The sequence below is a fragment of the Mangifera indica genome, chromosome 16 (assembly GCF_011075055.1).
Source record: "Mangifera indica cultivar Alphonso chromosome 16, CATAS_Mindica_2.1, whole genome shotgun sequence".
NCBI classification, from domain to species: Eukaryota; Viridiplantae; Streptophyta; class Magnoliopsida; order Sapindales; family Anacardiaceae; genus Mangifera; species Mangifera indica.
The window spans coordinates 7,633,184-7,653,585 of record NC_058152.1 but is presented as its reverse complement, the minus strand read 5'-3'; the positions used below and the strand labels follow the sequence as shown (position 1 = coordinate 7,653,585).

Below are 20,402 nucleotides of genomic sequence, written 5' to 3'. Positions count from 1 at the left end.
GTGTCGTCTTCGTCCTCTTCTTCTTCCTCATCCTCGGCGACGTCTTACTCGTAGGTTATCATTATTCATAGTTGTCGGTGTCAGCACTGGTGCCTCGGGTTATACTTCTCGTCGCACCTGAAACACAACCTCTTCTCGATCTTGGATCGGTATTCATCATCAGATAGCCTTCGAAAATTGCCGTCTCTTCGTTAGTTAGAGGAGGACGTGACTGAGGCGTTTGAGGGTCTCGTCGCAGAGGTCGCGTTTGTGTGTGGGAAGGCGCTTTCCGACCTGTCTTGACCAAATGGGTGTAGATTTAAGGGGGGACGGGTGGGTCCAAGCGCTTGGGTTGATGTTGGGCTGGGTGTTGGGTGGTTGGGTTGAGTATTTGGGTTTGGGTTTAGTTGGGTATTGGGCTGGTAGAATGAAAGCTGGGATGGGCCGTTGGACTGTGTGGGTTGGCCTGCGTTTGCAGGGGCTAGATATTGGGTCGAAATGCCTGGGTCCTCGGGTAGTATTTTTCGGGTCGACTTCCCCCCTGTTTTCAATTAGTGCATTTTTTCTCTCTATCTCCTGCGCTCTCTCCATCGTCTCCTCTAAGGTGGTCGGGCGAAACAAGCGCACTTCCTGAGTTCTTCCGGAAGTCTGTTCATGAAAATCACTGTCAGGGTGCCTTCCGACAACTCTTCCACCTCTACTGATAGCAGCTCAAATCGGCATCGATACTCGTGGACCAATTCCGTTAGACGAATGGCAAACAGCTCCTCCTGAGTGGTTCGTTCGTCGTCTGTCCTGAACCTCCTAAGGGTGGTGTTTCGGAAGTCCTCCCACCCCGTGAACAGTTGGCGCCTCCGCCTCCATTTAAACTAGTGAAACGCCTCCATCTAAACTAGGGAAAGGCCGCCCCCTCCATACAGACCCCTATGGCTATCAGCCTCTCGTCCTCCGCTACTCGGTTTACGTCAAAGTAGCGCTCAACCTTCTCTAACCACTCCAAGGCTTGTTCATCGGCAAACAGTGGTAGGTCCAATTGACGGAACTGAACATCATGTCGCCCTCCCCCCTGGCCGTCGTCCCTTTTCCGTCCAATTTCAGATGTTTTCTCCCCCACAACATTCTCTTCTCCACGTGGTTGTTGAATGGGAGTAGCACTAGTGGTTGGGTGCATGTTGGGAGTTGGCTCTCCCATTTGGTGCCGAGATGCTTTGGTCTGCAACTGGGACCGTGGAGGGTCCTGGGTCCATCGGCGTTTTGCCCTTGTCGCCTCTTTCTTTACCGATCATGACCTCCTTGAGGTGCCGGAGATACCCCTTGATGACTTCCATACCACTCTCCATCCCTTCTAGCCTCACCTGCGTGTCATTTGCCTTCTCCCTTACCTCTTTGTCCAACCTTTCCAAACGGTCACCAATCCTTGTCACCCTCTCATGAACTTCTATTACCTCCTTCTCCAGCCCTTCTACTCGGCCCTCTATTCTGGTCATGCTCTGATACCATGTGTTATGAACCTAGAGATTTGCAGGTGACACTGACTGACTGCTACCTTAGTTACGTGTGTGGGTTGCGGTTTCCAGAGAAACGAGACTTGCTTGAGGACTGTTATTTGTTTTACTTCCAATGTAACAGTAAATAATTGCTGAAAACAGAATGCTATTGAATGCTATTTGATATTCCGATTGAAATAAAATTCATTAAGAAACAGAGGCATTCGGTATTCTCTTCCCTTGCTCTGGGTCTACAAAATCACACAGCACCCTCCCTGGGCTCATACAAATACTCTCTTCACTAAACAAGATAATTGAAACTCAAACAAATAACCTCCTCACCAAACAAGATAAATGAAACTCTCAAACGGTAACCAGCAACAAAAGAAATGCAACAACAACACAACTAAAACTCACACAAAACACTCAAGCTAGAACCCTCACTGATTTTGATGACCCAATGGATCCCCGAAAACTCAATACTAACCAGCTTTCGAGAGGTTGGAGCTCTCCCCACTTCCTATCTATTTCTTTCCATTCCCCCCATTTCCTTCTCCAGGTCCCTATTTCTAAATTCCTCACAACTCCTTTTCCAATCCTGGCATGCTAGCTCAGCTTTCAGCATCTTCACAATTTCTTCCTTTTTCCAGCAGGTCCCAAAACTTTTGCTGCTTGTCTGCTGTTTTTTCTGCTTCTGGAGTGCTGCCATCTGGAGCTCCCATATATTGCTTACTAAAGTCACTGCCACTGTTGCCATCTGCATTAAAATTACAGCCCTCAACCACCATGATTTGCTTCCCAGTGTCATCCTTTGCACGTGCCTTTCTTCTTGCCTTCCCTCCTCCTTTCTTCTTCTTCATGTAAACTCGGGCCCTAACACAATAACTGACGTTAATTCCATCGACCAAATGATCCAAACTGACATTAATTCCATTGACCAATTGACCCAATTTGACATTTATTTTGTTTAACTTATTCATCACCATCTCCAAAATCTCCAGATTAATACTTTTATTTTCCATACTTTTCTCACCCATACGTAGGTTTAATGTGCTTTGATATTATTTTGATAAAAACTCAACTCAATTATTATTAATATAGAAAGAAGTAGTGTTGGCAACAAGAGGTGCCAACTCCTCCCTAAGACAATTAGAGATGCCTTTCCTCTCCCAATTAGCCAAAAGTTGCCCAAATTACACAAATAACAATAATCTCCTCATCTTACACAATGCTTACTCCCTTTTATATATAACTTATCAAATATTATATTAATTATATCTTTATCTAATTTTATCCTATAAATATTATCCTAATTTTATATATGATATCCTAATCTTATCCTAATATTAAATATCTTATTCTAATCATATATTTTGTGAAAAGAGATATTTGTAGAATAATTTGATATAGTGATTAAAAAAAAAAATTATATAGGAAGTGAATTTGACTAATCTAGGAAAACTATTAATTGCGACTATCTAATTTAGAAAATATATCTTGGCATTCCTATTTTACACGATATATTCCCTATTTACATGATATTGCAACAAATATTTCAGTACTTCCCCTCAAGTTGGAGTATATAAGTGATATGTACTAAGTTTGTTACAAATATAATTAATTCGAGGATCTCGGAGAGATTTAGTAAAAATGTCAGCAAGTTGATTGTTTGAATTGAGATGACTTATGGTAATGCTATCTGACATAATCTTCTCATGAACAAAATGACAATCAATTTCTATGTGCTTTGTCCTTTCATGAAAAACTGGGTGGGAAGAAATGCAGTTTGGTTGTCACAAAGTAATGACATTTGTGAGATATCTGCAAACTTCAACTCTTGAACTAATTGTTTCAACTAGACAAGTTCATAGGTAACTAAGGTCATGGCACGATACTCTGTTTCTACACTTAATCTGGCCACAACGTTTTGTTGCTTATTTTTCTAAGATATGAGATTTCCTCTAATAAATACACAATACCCAGAAGTAGATTGTTTGTTTGATGACGAACCTGCTAATCAGCATGTGAATATCCAACTTGTGTATAACCCTTATTCTCATAGAATAGACCTTTTCTTGGGACTCCCTTGATATATCATAGAATTCGAACAATTGCATCCCAACGATGGTCACACGAAGACTGGAGAAACTTACTCACAATACTGACTAAAAACGAAAGGTTAGGTCGTGCAGTTTACTCACCAACCTTCAATATCTCTTAGGTTCTGCAAGGGCCTCCCCTTATTCAGGTAAGAGTTTAGTATTAGGATCCATGAGAGAGTCTATGAGTTTGTAGTCTTAGGCTATGTGACTTTTATGCCAAAAAAATACTTGAGTGGCCTTAGATCCTTAGTCTGAAAGTGTCTAAACAGGTGTTGCTTTAATTGCTCAATGCCATTCTGATTATTTCTTGTTATAACAATATTATCCACATAAACAACCAGATAGATGCATTGTCTTTGCAAAGTATTTCTATAGACCATAAAATGATCAGACTCGCTCTTTCGCATGCCAAACTCTTGAATCATAGTGTTGAAACGACCAAACCAAGCACGAGGAGATTGTTTCAGGCTATACAAAAAATGACGAAGTTTACATATCAATCTGGACTCCCCTTAAGTAACAAAGCCAGATAATTGCTTCATATAACTTTCCTCTTGTAGTTCACCATGAAGAAAAATATTTTTAATATCTAACTGATGTAGCGGCCAATGCCGAATACTAGCTATAGACAGAAAACGACGAACAAAGGACATCTTAGCCATAGGAGAGAATGTGTCATAATAGTCCAGGCTATATGTCTGTGCGTAACCCTTGACAACTAACCGAGCTTTCAATCTATCAATTTTACCTTCTGGACCAACCTTAATAGTATATATCCATCGACGACCAATAATTGAGTGTCCAAGAGGAAAAGGAACCAATTCCCAAGTACCATTGGCATGCAAAGCAGTCATCACATCAACCATTGCTTGTTGCCACCCAGGATCAGACACAAAAGCATAAAAAGGTAACGATAACGGATGAAAACTAGGGAAATTATGGATAGGATGAAAATTTCTAGTGGAATGCATACCTTTGTGAATGACAATGGGGAACTGATCAATAGGAGGCAAAACCTTAATAGTGAAAGAGGTTGGAGTAAGAAGTGGGTGCACAAGATCAACTTTGTCATTTGCGGGAGGGTGAACAAGATTGAGACTCGGCACGGAAGAGGGTTCCACAATAGGAGGAGACATAGAAGATGGAGGAGCAGACTTAGAAAGGGAATCTGGAAAAGAGACAATAAGTGGTAACAGAAGGATTTATATAAAACGCTGACCATCTAACGAAGAAAAAAAGTAAGGAGAGGGCTAAAAAAAGATAACGTCAGTAGAAAGATAATATCAGCGTTTGTTAGGAGAGTAATATCGATAACCTTTTTGAAGACGGGAGTAACCAAGAAATACACATTTAAGAGCATGAGCGGTTAACTTGTCACGACTAGGAGATAAGTCATGAACAAAACAAATGCACCCAAAAACACGAGAGGAAAGAGAATATAATGGTTATTCAGGATATAAAATAAAGTGAGGCACCTAATGTTATAACACTGAAGAAGACATGCGATTTATCCAAAAACAAGCAGTGGAGACTGTATCTGACCAAAATTGGAAGGGAACATTATCATGGATAAGAATGGTGTAGACAATCTCAATAAGATGCCTATTTTTACATTCGATAATCCCATTTTGCTAAGGGGTATAAACACAAGAGGACTGATGTAAAATATCTTGAGAAGGCATGAACTTGGTGAAAGGAGCAGAAAAGTACTCAAAAGCATTGTCACTACGAAGGAATGTATAGTAGTAGAAAATTGTGTTTTGATCTCAATACAAAAGGATTTGAAAATAGAAAACAACTTAGCTCAATGTTTCATTAAGAATAATTAGATGTAGTAGGAATAATCGTCAATAAAAGCAACAGAATATTGAAACACTAAAACGGACGTGACTTGACTAGGGCCTTAGACATTTGAGTAGACTAACTCAAATGGGGATACAACTGGATTATTGACTCGTTTGGAAAAAGATTTTCTAGAATGTTTTCTAAGTTGACATGACTCACACTGAATAGATGATAAAGAAGGAAGACCAGGAACCATCTTTTGTAGTTTGGAGATACTGGGGTGTTTGAGATGATTGTGAAGAAGTATCGAAGATTCAGTAATCGTGCAGGCTGCAGAATTAGGTGGTAGATGTAGACAGTGGAGACCTTATGACTCATGTCCTATGCCAATCTTCTGATTCGTACTACGGTCTTGTATAACAAAAGAGTCATTAGTGAAGGTAATGACACAGTTTAAGAAACGAGTAAGTTTACTAACAAAAATAAGATTAAAAGGACATGCAGGTAGATAAAGAACAAAGTCTAAAGGCAAAGAAGGAAGAGGGTGAGCACGATCGAGGGGTTGTTGTGCAAGTGATTGATCCATTGGCTAATGTAACCACAGGTAAAGACTGAGATTTAGTACAATGAGAGAGCAAATTAAGGTCACCAGAAATGTTATTGGAAGCACTAGAATGGAGGACCTATGGGCTAGGAGGGGAAGACTTAGTGAGGCACACTACTAGAGGACCCATGTGTGCGACTGAAACAATATCGGGAGAAGGCTGCTTGGAGGCCTAATATTGAAGATATTCATCATAATCGACACCTGTAAGAGTCAACTAATGTTAAGAGGGAGAGCCAGAGGTAGCAGGAGTCTGTCTGAATAATATTGGCTACCCAAGGAGGAAAACCATGCAATTTATAGCATTTTTCTCTGGCATGACCCATCTGTGGCAATAATTTATCCCATTTGGCTAAGTCTTCTGCAGTTGATTTACCAACATTTAACAACACTGTCCAGAATCTGATACCAAATAGAATCAAGTTCAGGACTAAGAATAGCTAACGTCAACACCATAAAAAATTTATCCCGTTGGGCTAGGTCTTTTGTAGTTGATTTACTGGTAGAAAGAAGTGAGTTGAATTCAGTTTTAAGAGAGGCCATTCATCCAAGAAACTTTGACATACTTATTTCTTGTTGTTTTAGATGAACTAAATTAGACATCACCAAGTATAATTGTTAGATGTCATTGGTATAGAGAAGCTTGACTTGAGTCCATATTTCACAACATGTTCGATAGGCCTTGAAAATGGGTTGAAGCTGAGTGTCAATAGTATTTCATAACATATTACAAAAGGCAGCATCAATTCTAATCTAGGGAGTTGTGTCCGATTTAATGTCTATAGCTTTAGTCGTTAAATGGTCCTCAATATCTTGCTTCATACACCACAATTCAATAAAAGTAGCCCATGAAACATTATTATTGTTGCCAACTAACTTTTCAGTTGTAATTACAGGGAAAAAAGTGAATGAAAAAGTCGTACTAGATTGGGAGCTCTCAAAGGCCATATTAAAGCGAGCAATATGGAGAAATCAACTAGAAATTGATAGAAGTTGTTCAAAAAAAAAACTTGGAGATGAGGTTGGTAGATCAAACATAGCTTGGAGGGAAGAAAAAATCTGGCAAAAGCAGTTTTTTGGCGATGATGGAGACTGCTCGGAGAAGATGCACCGGCTCTGGCTGAACATGATGGTGTTGGTGGTGTAGGCCCATGTGCATCCGAAAAGCAAATCGGAGAAAAAGATTTGAGGAGGAAATGATTAGCGCTTACAAAAGATTTTGGTGATCGATGATGGTGGGGTCACCATAGATCGACTCGCCGGTGCCTTTTGAGTTGACTGGGAGAGGCGAGGTCATTGCACGCTCGTTGGAGAAGCATATTGGTGAAGGAGGCTACTAAGAGGACTTACGATGTGTGGAGGCATGTGCAACGGTGAATGGTGACGCTCTTTCTAGGGGTTTGTCAGCGAAGTTGTTTTGGTCACAATGGTATAGGCACAACCACCTATTTTACATGATATATTCCCAATTTACATGATATTAAAACAAATATTTTAACATATTTTATTGTAATATAATATTATCTTAGTTAATTATTATTATTATTATCAACTCCTAACATACTAGTTTATGATTTTAGGTCAAATATCATATCACATAATCTCTTCAACCAAAATTTAAGTTTTTAGGCAAGGACCTGATTCACTTGATGTATCAATGTATTGATCCCTATTGTCTTAAGGTTTATGAACAATTTCTTTTTGGGTATAATTCTTTTTCTTTTCAACTTTATGCCATTTTTAATTATGTTATATTATAACCATTACTTGAGGATATTCAATGTAATAAGCGAATAGTGATTTCACATGCCTAGTCTCATCATCCTCTTGAGAGTGACAACATTTCTAGAATGTAGTAATGTCTGTATTGGATGTTGTGTCCAAACACTATAAAGTTTTGTACTATTTTTGTTTCTAGTATCAGTTTTTTGAAATAAATTTTTCTTATATGAATATCAAAGATGATTAATTGTGATTGAGAAAATTTTTTGTCAACAATGCCGTTATATAGAAAATTAAAGACATGTATTCTTTTAAAGAGTGAGAGATTTTCTGGAGTATAGAAATTTCTGTTTTGGATGTTGTGCACTGTCCAACCATACACTATAAAGTTTGGTACTATTTTGGTTTCTAGTGTTAGGTTTTTGAAATAGATTTTTCTTTTTTTATGTGAATATCAAATGAACTTCTCGTGTTAGGGATGAAGCTAAAGTATATTGAAGGAGAAAACGAGACAAGGGAGGATAGTTATTAAGGGTTCAAACCTGGTCTAGAATATGCCCCAACGCAATCCACCACTTCAAATAACACTGACTACCCACACTTAATTTGCAACCCATACACTTATAATCCAAGCCCAAGCCAAACTTATCATACCAACTCAAACCAATACCAACCAATCCTAAAGCCTTTACAACTAAAACCAAACCTAATCATTAGACTTGATTCAAAACTTAATTGGATTAATGCAAAGACAACTTATCCACCGAGCCCAACCATTCACCCCTCACACCTACACACGATTCACCTAATCAAACCAAACCTCTTTCAATTAAAACCAAAACATTTTCCAATCCAATCCGTTTTACGCAAAACCCACCTTAAGGACATATGGTTTTCAAACAGTGGCTAATGTTAGGATTAGACAAATAATAATAATAATAATAATAATAATAATAATATAATTGTTGAGTTGTAAATAGATTAGGAAGTAATGAGTTGTAAATAAGATTAGAAAGTTTAATTTGAAATCCCTTAAATGGAGGGATTAAGTTAGATTTGGAAATACCCAATTTAAAATCCCTTGAATAAAAGGATTAAACAATTTTCCAGATTTATGAGTGATTTAGTTTCCTATTTTTCTCTTGTAATCTACCAAATAATACTATGTAATATCAATTAAAAAATCAGAAGAAAAAATTCAGAATTATTTTTTTATCTTATATTTCATCACATGGTATCAAAGCCTATAGTTTTTTGAGATTTTCTCTTTTTCTTCTTCAAGCAGCCTTCATTGTTGTCATTCCTCCTGAATTGTTTCTTCTCTAATTCCTGTTTGGGTAGCCTTAATTGTTGTGTTTTTTTTCCACCATGTCAGCCTTTGAAATCATTGCTTCTAGCAAGTCTAACCCATCCGAAGAATCTAATTATGTGTAGAAAATTGGAGATTTACAGAATATTCGAGCCTCCTATAGGCTCTGATACCATGTAATGAAATATGAGATAAAAAAATAATTCTGAATTTTTTCTTCTCTAATTACTGTTTGGGCAGCCTTAATTATTGTGTTTTTTTTCCACCATGTCAGCCTCTGAAATCACAGTCTCTAGCAAGTCTAACCCATACGAAGAATCTAATTATGTTCAGAAAATTGGAGATTTACAGGATATTCGGGCCTCCTATAGGCTCAATGGGAAGAACTATCTCAAATGGTCTCAATTTGTCTGCACATACCTAAAAGGCAAAGGAAAACTTAACCATCTTCTTGGAACAGGACTAGTAAAGGATGACCCAACGTTTGAAGCATGGGATGAGGAGGATTCCATGATTATGTCCTGGCTATGGGATTCCATGGATCCCAGGATTAGCGACACTGTATGCTTTTTGCTACAACAAAGGAGATTTGGGACTTCATTCGCCACACATATTCGAAGGCTCGTGATGCTGCTCAAGTGTACAATATCAAGGTCAAAACTACAGCTACCAAGCAAGGAGACAAGTCTGTTACAAAATATGCAAACCTACTACAAAATCTGTGGCAAGAACTCGATCATTACCGAGTTTTCGAGGTGAAATGCCCTGAGGATACTGCTATCTTGAAGAGCTTCATTGAAAAAGACCGTGTCTATGATTTTTTGGCTGGATTGAATCCTGAATTTGATCAAGTCAGGTTACAAATCCTTGGCAAGGAGGACACACCATCTCTAGAAGAGAAAATTTCATTGATTCGAGCAGAAGAAAGTCGAAGTAGTGTTATGCTTGAACCACAAACTGTGGAAGGGTCAGCCTTAGTAGCAAAAACAAATCATCAGGAGAAAGGAAAGAGTGATCTGCCTAAATACCCGGGGAAAGAAAACTAGTGGAAGGAGAACAAGGACAATCTCTGGTGCACCCATTGCAAGAAACCAAGGCACGCAAAAGAGAAATGTTGGAAGTTGAATGGTAAGCCACTAAGCCGAGAGTGGGGAAACCGTGGGGGGCAGCAGAGACCTCAAGCACACATGGTAGAGCAGTAAAAAACTGAAGAAAATTCTATAACAGGGGAGTTCAACAGTGAAGAAATTGAGAAGCTAAGAAGTTGGGTCTCTTGAGAAGCCTTCTGGAGCTTGTTCTTTGGCTCTTTCAGGTAAACCTTCATTTCCTCTTTGCATGAATGCCTCAGATAAATTTTATATCAACTCTTGGATAATAGTCTCTGGTGCTACAGACCATGACCCCCACATCTCAACTCTACCACACTTATACCCCATGCCCAAGTAATAGAAAAATTGTAGTGGCCAATGGTTCATTAACTACTGTTGCAGGGTTCGGAGATATACATATCACACCTAACCTTATCCTTAAAGATGTCCTCCATGTACTAAAACTTTCGACCAACCTTGTTTCCGTTTAAAAGATTACCCATGATCTTAAATGTTATGCAATTTTTTTCCCTTCTTATTGTGTCTTTCAAGATCAAGACACGAGGAGGAGGATTGGACTTGCTAAGGAAAGAAATGACCTTTACTACCTTGAATCATCTCAAATGGGTAGGAGTAATTTGTCTCTGTCTTTTCTCAGTTCCTCGAATAAAGATACCATTTGGTTGTATCACCTACGCCTAGGTCATCCATCTTTTAGGGTTTTAAAAATCATGTTTTCTCATTTGTTCCAAGAATTAGATATTTCTGAGTTTCATTGTGACATTTGTGAATTGACAAAACACACTCGTGTATCTTTTCTTATTAGCAATAAAAGAAGTCTTCATCCTTTCCATTTGATTTATAGTGACATATGGGGTCTTCTACTATACCTAATGTTTCTGGAGCTCTTTGGTTTGTATCCTTAATTGATGATTGCACTCGGGTTACATGGCTCTTTCTTCTTAAACAAAAATATGATGTTAGCATTGTTATACCTAATTTCCACTCAATGGTTCAAAACCAATTCGGGTTTAAAATAAAAAGCTTTAGAACGGACAATGCTAGAGACTACTTCAACCAGATTTTGTTACCCTATTTTCGTTCACAGGGCATTATCCATGATTCATCATGTGTCAACACACCTTAACAAAATGGGGTAGCTGAAAGGAAAAATGGGCATTTACTTAATACCACCGGAGCTTTACTCTTTCAAGGAAATGTTCTTAAGTCCTATTGGGGAAAGGCCGTTCTTATTGCCACATACATGATAAATAGACTTCCCTCACGTGTGTTAGATAACAAAAGTCCTATAGAGATCCTTAATAGTTTTTACCCTCACTTTAGAACCTCTAATGGCCTCACACCTAGGGTATTTGGGTGCATTGCCTTTGTTCATGTCCACGACCAACATATAGGCAAACTAGACCCTCAAGCCATCAAATGTGTCTTCCTTGGTTACTCATCCACAAAAAAGGGATACAAATGTTACATCTCTACAGATGTCATCTTCACAGAAAATACACTTTTTTTCTTCAAGTCCTCTCTTTAGGGGGAGATTTCAATGATAGATGACGATACTTGTGAATCATTTGAACCTTTTAAAACCCTTGACCTTCCTCATGTTCCAACCAGTGTTGTTGAACTCGAGTCCTCTAAGTCAATCACATCTGAGTTACCCAATTCTGTCATTGAACCCAAGTCATCTCTTGTCCCAACCAATGTCCCTCACAATTTTCCAAGGTTTTCTCAAGTGTATTCAAGGAGAAAGGTCGTTCCAAAACTGACACAGGTCCAAAAATCCAACTCAGACTTTGGGAATAAAATCATGGTAAGATCTGACCCACCTTTACACACACAATTTGTTGAAACATCTACTGACCCAACAGACGACCTAGACCTTCCTATTGCTATTAGAAAAGGTACCAGAGAGTGCACTAAACGACCACTTTATCCACTATCTCACTATGTCTCTCTTAAGCGTCTGACACAAGCCCACAAAAAGTTCATTGTAAGTTTAAGGCCAAAGGACTATTTCCCACCCAAGGTATGCTGAAATCTCAAGTTTCCACCTTTTATCTTTGATAATACCAAACACCCACCCATGAGCAATTAAAATTAACTGAACTCTAACCCCCTCAAATTTTTCTCTTTTTGCCCCCCTAAACTTTAAAAACTAAAAGTTTCCCTTAACTTAAGTTTTAAAAAATGGCAGTTTCACACTAGGGTTTCGTTTTGAAATCTTCGACGACATCTCCAGCTCCATTACGGACGGTCTCTCCCTCCCGAAGCATCCTCTCCTTCTAGCGATCTCTTTCCTCCCATTTGGACACCTGATCGATGTCGGAGAAGTCTTGGGAGATGAAGAACTTCGTCTGGGAGGACGACCGGACGAAGACGACAGGAAGGTTTGGGATAAAGTGGGAGGAAAGAGATCGTCGGAAGGAGAGGATGCTTCAGGAGGGAGAGGCCGTCGGAAATGGAGCCGGAGATGTTATCGGAGATTTCAAAACGAAACCCTAGGGTGAAACTGCCATTTTTTAAAACTTAGGCTGAGAGAAAATTTTAGTTTTTAAAGTTTAAGATGACAAAAATAGATTATATTTTAGTTTATTTTTAATATTATAGAAAAAATGACGATTTTACCTTTACCACCATTAATTTTAACTGTTCATGAGTGGGTGTTTGGTATTATCAAAAATAAAGGGTGAAAACTTGAGATTATAGTATACCTTGGGTGGGAAATAGTCCTTTGGCCTAAGTTTAAATACCGTATCTATCCCTAACACTGTTTCTGAGGCATTGTCAAAAAGGGAATGGAGGGATGCTATGAGAGAAGAGATGAGTGCATTAGAAAAAAATAAAACATGGGAGATTGTTGATAAATTGAAAAGGAAAAACATTATTGATTGTAAGTGGATTTTCACACTAAAATACAAGGCTGATGGATCACTTGAGAGATATAAAACACGATTGGTGGCCAAAGGGTATACTCAGACTTATGGTGTTGATTATCTGGAGACCTTTGCTCTAGTTGCAAAAATGAATACTGTGAGAATTCTATTATCATTGGCTGCCCACTTCAATTGACAACTCCTACAGTATGACGTTAAGAATACATTTCTCCATGGTGACTTAGAGGAAAAAATCTACATGAACATCCCACCAGGATTTGAGGGGGACACAGGTAACAAGGTGTGCAAGCTAAGAAAGGCCCTTTATGGATTAAAACAATCTCCTAGAACATGGTTTAGGAGATTCACAAAAGTCATGAAGGATTCTGGGTATAAACAAAGCCAAGGTGACCACACTCTCTTCATTAAGCATTCAGCTGTAGGGGGAGTGACTGCTCTTCTAGTTTATGTGGATGAGATCATAGTAACTGGGAATAATGAAAAAGAGAAGCATGAATTGAAACAGAGACTAGTAAGAGAGTTTGAGATAAAAGAATTGGGGAAACTAAAATACTTCCTCGGTATTGAGGTGGCATATTCCACACAAGGGATCTTCATATCTCAGCAAAAGTACGTGACTGATTTATTAACAGAAATAGGGAGGATTGGGTGTAAACCAGTCTCTGCCCCAATGGATCCCAACCATAAGTTGGGAGAAGCTAAAGGAGAACCAGTTGTTGATAAAAGAATGTACCAGAGGTTGGTCGGTAAACTCATATACCTTGCTCACACTCGGCCAGACATAGCATACTCGGTGAGTGTGATTAGTCAATTCATGCATGATCTAAGAGAACCTCATCTTTAAGCTGCTTACAGGGTGCTGCATTACTTGAACGACAATCCAGGGAAAGGAATCCTATTCAAGAAGAACGATACTCTTACTTTAGAAGCTTACACTGACGCTGACTATGTAGGTTCTCTAGTGGATAGAAGATCAACTACAGGGTATTGTATTTTCCTTGGAGGTAATCTGGTAACTTGGAGGAGTAAGAAGCAAAATGTGGTGGCAAGATCATCTGCAGAATCAAAATTTAGGGTTATTGCCCAAAAATTGTGTGAACTGCTCTGGCTGAAGATTATCCTAGATGATTTGAGAGTCAAATGGGAAGGTCCTATAAAACTCTATTGTGACAACAAGTCAACTATCAATATTGCTCATAATCCTATACAACATGATAGGACAAAACATATTGAAATTGATAGACATTTCATTAAAGAGAAATTAGAGGAAGGATTAGTGTGTATGTCTTATGTTCCATCAGAATGTCAATTAGCTGATGTTCTAACAAAGGGGTTGAACAGTTCGAGATTCCATGATCTTGTATTCAAGCTGGGAATGGAAGACATCTATTCCTCAGCTTGAGGGGAAGTGTTGAGTTGTAAATAGATTAGGAAGTAATGAGTTGTAAATAAGATTAGGAAGTTTAATTTGAAATCCCTTAAATGGAGGGATTAAGTTAGATTAGGAAGTACCCAATTTAAAATCTCTTGAATAAAGGGATTAAACAATTTTCCGGATTTAGGAGTGATTTAGTTTCCTATTTTTCTCTTGTAATCTACTATATAATACTATGTAATATCAATTCAAAAATCAGAAGAAAAAATTCAGAATTATTTTTTTATTTCATATTTCATCACAATAATTAATAAGACATTTATTTAGGATAGTATATTTGATTTAATTGGGATGAATATTTGATTTGATTATGTTACTGACCTGAAGTTGTTGATTGCTGCTGCTGGACACTGGTTTGAAGACTTTGAAGCTGCTGTTAAAGTGGATGGATGCTGATAAAGATATTATACTATCTGTGTTTGGTTGTAAAGAAAACAGAGAACTCACACTTGATGTAATAAGATACTATTTGTATTGATTCAATGTTTGGGAATGAAATAGAAACTTCTTGCTAATAATAGACTTCTTAGTGATAATAGACTTCTTACTAACAAGACATAACATAAACATAGACCTGACTCAATTGAAATAACCACTGATGAATCCTTGCTCCAGCATTCGAGAGGCTGGTCTCTTCTTTTCCTTGCTTCATCACAATTTTCTCTCTGCCTCCTTTTTCCTTCTCACTCCCTTTTTCATCATTCCTCCGATACTCATCTCTCTTCTCTTGAGCTGCCACTTCAACAGCTAGGACTTCAGTGGACCCCTCATTTGATGGCCTGAATACTGCCTTTTCATGCCTGCCTGGTTTGTCTGTTGCCTGCTTCATTTCTGGATGCTTGCCGCTTGTTAATAATGGATGGTCACCATTTGTAGACTCTACAGTTCAGCCACTTGTTTCCCCAACACTCACTATCTTCTTTCCTTTCTTCCTTATATAAACCTTTGTCATAACAGATTAGGATATTATATTTGATCTGATTTAAATACTATTTGAATTTGACATAAATATGAGTGGTTGGATTGAGGAGAGGAAGAAAAGATTATTGTAATTTGTGTATTGTTGGTAGCCTTGGGTTGATTGGGAGGAAAGACACTTCTATTTGTCTTGGGAGGAGTTCACACCTCTTGTTGCCAACAGTATTTTCTTTTAATAGTAATAATATTTGAGCTAGGTTTTTAACAATTTCATATTGTAACACGACATCCATATATATTGTACATGTTTATATATTATTGACTTGCTCATTATTGGGAAGGAATTTGATTTCATTTTTAGTTCTGATGTCCAACTACAATAACAATTTAAGAGGTAAGGTGTTGAACCTCTTTATTTGACTATTGAAATGGCTTATTCTCAACCAGTTCCCTTCTTTCTCAAGCTAAGTATGTAACAAAGTTATTTGCAAGCAAAGTTAACTTAGGATGCTTGTTTAGATGATTCTGTTAGAAATTTAATGTTGAAAACTCTTCTGACTTGAGAGTTTGAGTTGATAGGTATGTTATGTAAACACGACCATAGCCTTAACATCGAAGTCAAACAAAATCACAACCGCAGGAAAAATAATCATCTTGATATGAATGAACTAATATGATAAAGGGATCTGACCACTTGGCTGGTTGGTCAATTTGGTCATAATACTATATAGAAACCTACCGACCAAAAAGCTTAAACTGATAAGTGACAGTTCAAGAATAAGTAATAATATTAAGCAATAATACCAAACATACATTATATTAAACTGATGTGGCAAGAGTACTTACTAATATGTTTGCACCATATCTAACATACATCAGATTAGTATTAGTTTTGTTTGTGGTGTTCTGGCTAGTTTTACTTTTGTAATCAATCTTCTTTTTAATTTGGTGTCTAAAAATATGGTAATGCAATCACGAGTCATTTGTTTCTTCTCTTAATATTACACATTGAGTTGCAATTCTTTAAATTATGTGGTATCTTCAATTCATATTACATTGGATTTTATTTTTCTCTTCTACTTTTTCTTAGAGTTTTGTCTTTTCTAACAATGATTCCACGGTAAATGTCACTCTACTAAGTTTACTATGGGTTTTCTTTGTTCTTCCATAAACCATTGAAACCATAACATTGAAGTTTCCCAATTTTGATGAGTAAAGAATGATACTTCCTTTAACTCAAAGGAGATAGAAGCCCATAACTTCACTTCAAACCACTGTGAGGAAACCTCTTCACTAACATCTCCAAAGATTCTTGTCTTTCCATCCTAAGAGGATAACAAATATGAGCTACACATGGTACTATACTAGTTACATTGGTGGTGGATGCTGGTTCGGGACTTGGGGGTTGCTTTACTGCTTTTACATGTGTAAGAAGGCTGCTATTTATATTGGACTTAGCTCCTCTTCAGGAGTGGAGAGTAGAATCCGTATCAAAATTGAGTATCACCTTGTGTACTGCTTGCTCCAACTTGGGACATTTTTTGTAGCATTTGTTCGTTACTCTATGCAGTTGGCTGATTTATTAATGGAGATGCACAATGTGGCGCTTTCACTGCTTGTCAAACCCTGATACTTGTTACCACTATAAGTTCGAGAGGGAGGTGGAATAGGGGTATTATAGTATATTGACCCTTTTTACTCTGGTTATATGTGATAGTGATAGACTGACTAATCTTTATGATTGCTTTGCGAATCTTATTATCCAAGATTTGGCCATTATAACTGGATGGTCAGCTTGTGGGTTATGCCAAATACCTCCACACGGTGAAATTTGTACTGCATTAGAGAGAGAGTAGAAAATGAGGTTTGGAACCTTGGTGGCAAGGAGGAAAGGTTCAGAACCTCATTATCTGCAAATATGGTGGTATTTAATCTTTAATGGAAGTTCCTTAACTGGAATTATGAAATTCTGAAAATTCCTTCAAAGCTACCTTGATCTATTCAGTCAGCTAATTGTAATTCTAACGATTTTTCTGAATACTGGATGTGTTCTGATGTTAGGTTTCCAGTATTGATTTTTGTTCTCCCTTATGATGTGCAGGTCAAAGCTTAAAAGATTGGATTTTCGTGGGTTTTATGCCATAGTTCTACACAAAGATGATGAAATTGTATCTGTGGCCACAGTTAGGTAAATATAATGTTAAAAAAATTTGCAGTTCTCTTTTTATTTCAGTTTGTAGGTTTAGGTGGTTTCTTTCTATCAATGGTTCATGTTACATTTGATTTTCAGGATCCATGGACACAAGGTTGCTGAGATGCCTCTAGTTGCTACTCCTTTTCAATATCGGCGGCAGGGAATGTGTCGGTTGCTTTTGCAAGAGTTGGAACAGGTAGTTTTCCTTGTGTATACATGCTCTTTTTTTCTTGCTGAAAGTTGTGCAGAATAAAGTCAATTCAATAGTACAATCTGTATCTTCTGTTTCATTTTGCAGCTTCTGAGTCAATTAGGTGTAGAGAGATTAGTCCTGCCATCTATACTGCAGTTGCAGAAAACGTGGGAAGATTCCTTTGGCTTTTCAGAATTACTTCCTTCTCAAAGAAGTGAACTCTTTGGCTATCCATTCTTGGGCTTTCCAGGGACCAAGATGTTGCAAAAATTTCTCGGCAATTCTATTGCTACCAAGGAAAAAGGTATCTTTTACAAAGGCTTCAATACAACTGCTAACAACTCTGAACTATTCTAATGGGTTTTTTCCTGTTTTAAATATATATATCTTTTTTGGTTTACTTTATAGTAAGTCTCAAAGGAACATCACGAGAATTCAACAGGAATACATCTGTTGTATCACCGGTATGTGTTAGCTGCTGGATTTTTCTTTCAAATCTTTTACATTGTTTAGTTTTCTTCATGGTGAGGTTCATAACATGTTGCCAGGTTGTTTTCAAGGATTCTATTAGTATTTAATTGGATATGGATTTAGAATTGAACAGACGGCCTTCTAGTAGGATATTTGTTTTCATAACTCCCATTGAAGATTCTATTAGGCTTCATGGTATATTATTTTAATAGCCATGTAATTGAATCTGTCATTTTGCTTTCATTCCAAATTACAACCATGAACGTTTTATCATTTGGGGATCGTTTATTTAGGGGCATAGTAAAACTTGCCATTTTATTTACTGGATGTATTAATTTACGGTTATTGTCTGAATGCTGCAGAAGCAGAAGAATAATGCAGAAAGCAGGTGCTCTGGCTTATGTTACAAGCGCAAGCTTAGAATGATCACTGGAAAAGAGAACATGATGAATAGCTGCAATTTGAGTGCAGAGCGGTATGGGTGTGTTTACAAGCGGCGAAGAATTTTGGGTTGCTGAGACTAAGTGGGGGCAGCTAGACACTTTTAGTTACTAACGGATGAATTCTTTTAAAATTGATTGTTTGAGATAATTACAAAATGACAAATTCAATGTATCAGTCACTCTTTTGCATCAAGGCTATATGTGTACAGATTTTGAAGTTGAGTTATTCAACTGTAAGAAAAACGAGCTAACTTGTAGTAAATTGCACTGATATAAAGGAACTTGGCTAACTAATTTGTTTGAGCAGTATTTAATTTAATTGTTCATTTAATTTTTTAAGTGGCCTTATTTTTTTGGTTTGAATGTTGATACATGTGATATTATAAGAACTTAAGGCTCTTATGCATTGTTCTTACGATAAACCGATTACCCAAAATGATAAGGTCTCCAATGCCTAATTGCCAACTTCAAAGCCATTAACTCTTTCTCATTAGCAGATAAGACCAAATTTTTTCCTTAAAATGCTGCACCGAAAAAAGGGAGAGGTTGCTATGCTGGTGCTACTATGACCGGTGGTTTTGTGACCACTTGCTTGAGCCTCATTGAATAGGGGCTTCAACTCTGTTAAATAATTCCAAAATATCTTTAATTCTCCTCTTAACGTCACTCCCTACACTGGAGAAAAGAATGCAACTCTTCTATTAGCCTTAAGCCTCGACCACTGTCGGAAGATGTCCAATTTATCCTTAACGATTTGGATAGATTTCACCTTAGCTTTACAAAAGATAAGGATGTCGTTTGCAAAGTAGAGATGTGTTATCTTGTCTATCTTGCTTTTCCAATGGAATAGAAAATCACAGTTAGTCACCATACTATCTAGAAATCTAGAGAGCATCTTTATTGCAATAACAAAGAGGTAAGGGGAAAGAAAGTCCCCTTGCCTAAGACCTTTGGTGCTCAGCCTTTTAATTCACCATTAATGCAAAGGGAAAAGGAGAGAGAAGTAATACATTCCATTACTCATTTGATAAAGGTCAAATGAAGATCAATCTTCCAAAGGATTGCTTCAATAAAATTCTAGCTCACACTATCATATGCTTTCATTAGGTCCACTTTGATGGCACATGTTCTTTCGCTAGGAAAATCCCTTTTATATCTATTTATCAATTCAGTACATAGAAGAATGTTATCCCAATCCTTCGACCTTCAATAAATGGCATCTGGGCTTTGTTAATGAAAACTAGGAGGATACTTTTAAACCTATTTGCTAGAATCTTAGAGATGCATTTATAAATCACATTACAGCACGAGATGAGCCTAAAGTCATTAGCTCTCGAGGGATTATCACTCTTTTGGATGAGTGCTAAAATTGTACAATTAACTTCACAAAGCAAAAATCTAGATGAGAAGAAAAACTAGATAGCATTACCTACATCTTTACCTACAATTTTCAAGGCCTTCTTGAAGAATTTTACACTAAAACCATCATGCCTGGAGCTTTATTGTCATTCATCCCAAAAATTGTCTGTTTAATGTCCTATAAAGAAACCAGCATGACCATATTTTCAACAACATTTCTTGGCACCCGATACTTTAGCAATCCACCAAAGTTTGTATTCACTTGATCCAGCTCTTGTTTAGCGAAAATGCTTTTAAAGTGGTTCACTAGTTCCTCACTTACTTTGTTTTTGTCTCTAGTGAATGAGTCATCTTCAAGAAAGATCCCTTTTATTGCATTCCTATTTGCCTTTCCTTTGACA

General features: G+C 37.5%; 1 protein-coding gene across 3 annotated transcripts in view; it reads left to right on the top strand.

Annotated features, from left to right (window-relative positions):
• The window catches only part of LOC123199127, a 31,791-nt gene extending 12,855 nt beyond the window's left edge, over positions 1–18,936 (top strand). For 2 of the 3 annotated variants that reach the window (XM_044613988.1, XM_044613987.1), the window contains 5 exons: positions 17,443–17,529; positions 17,632–17,731; positions 17,834–18,032; positions 18,137–18,192; positions 18,562–18,936. In XM_044613988.1, the coding sequence (XP_044469923.1) occupies positions 17,443–17,529; positions 17,632–17,731; positions 17,834–18,032; positions 18,137–18,192; positions 18,562–18,717 (598 nt within the window). In that variant the 3' untranslated portion in view covers positions 18,718–18,936. The remainder of the gene's footprint in view (positions 1–17,442; positions 17,530–17,631; positions 17,732–17,833; positions 18,033–18,136; positions 18,193–18,561) is intronic. The other variant, XM_044613989.1, reaches the window with a different exon arrangement.
• Positions 18,937–20,402: the final 1,466 nt, after the last annotated feature.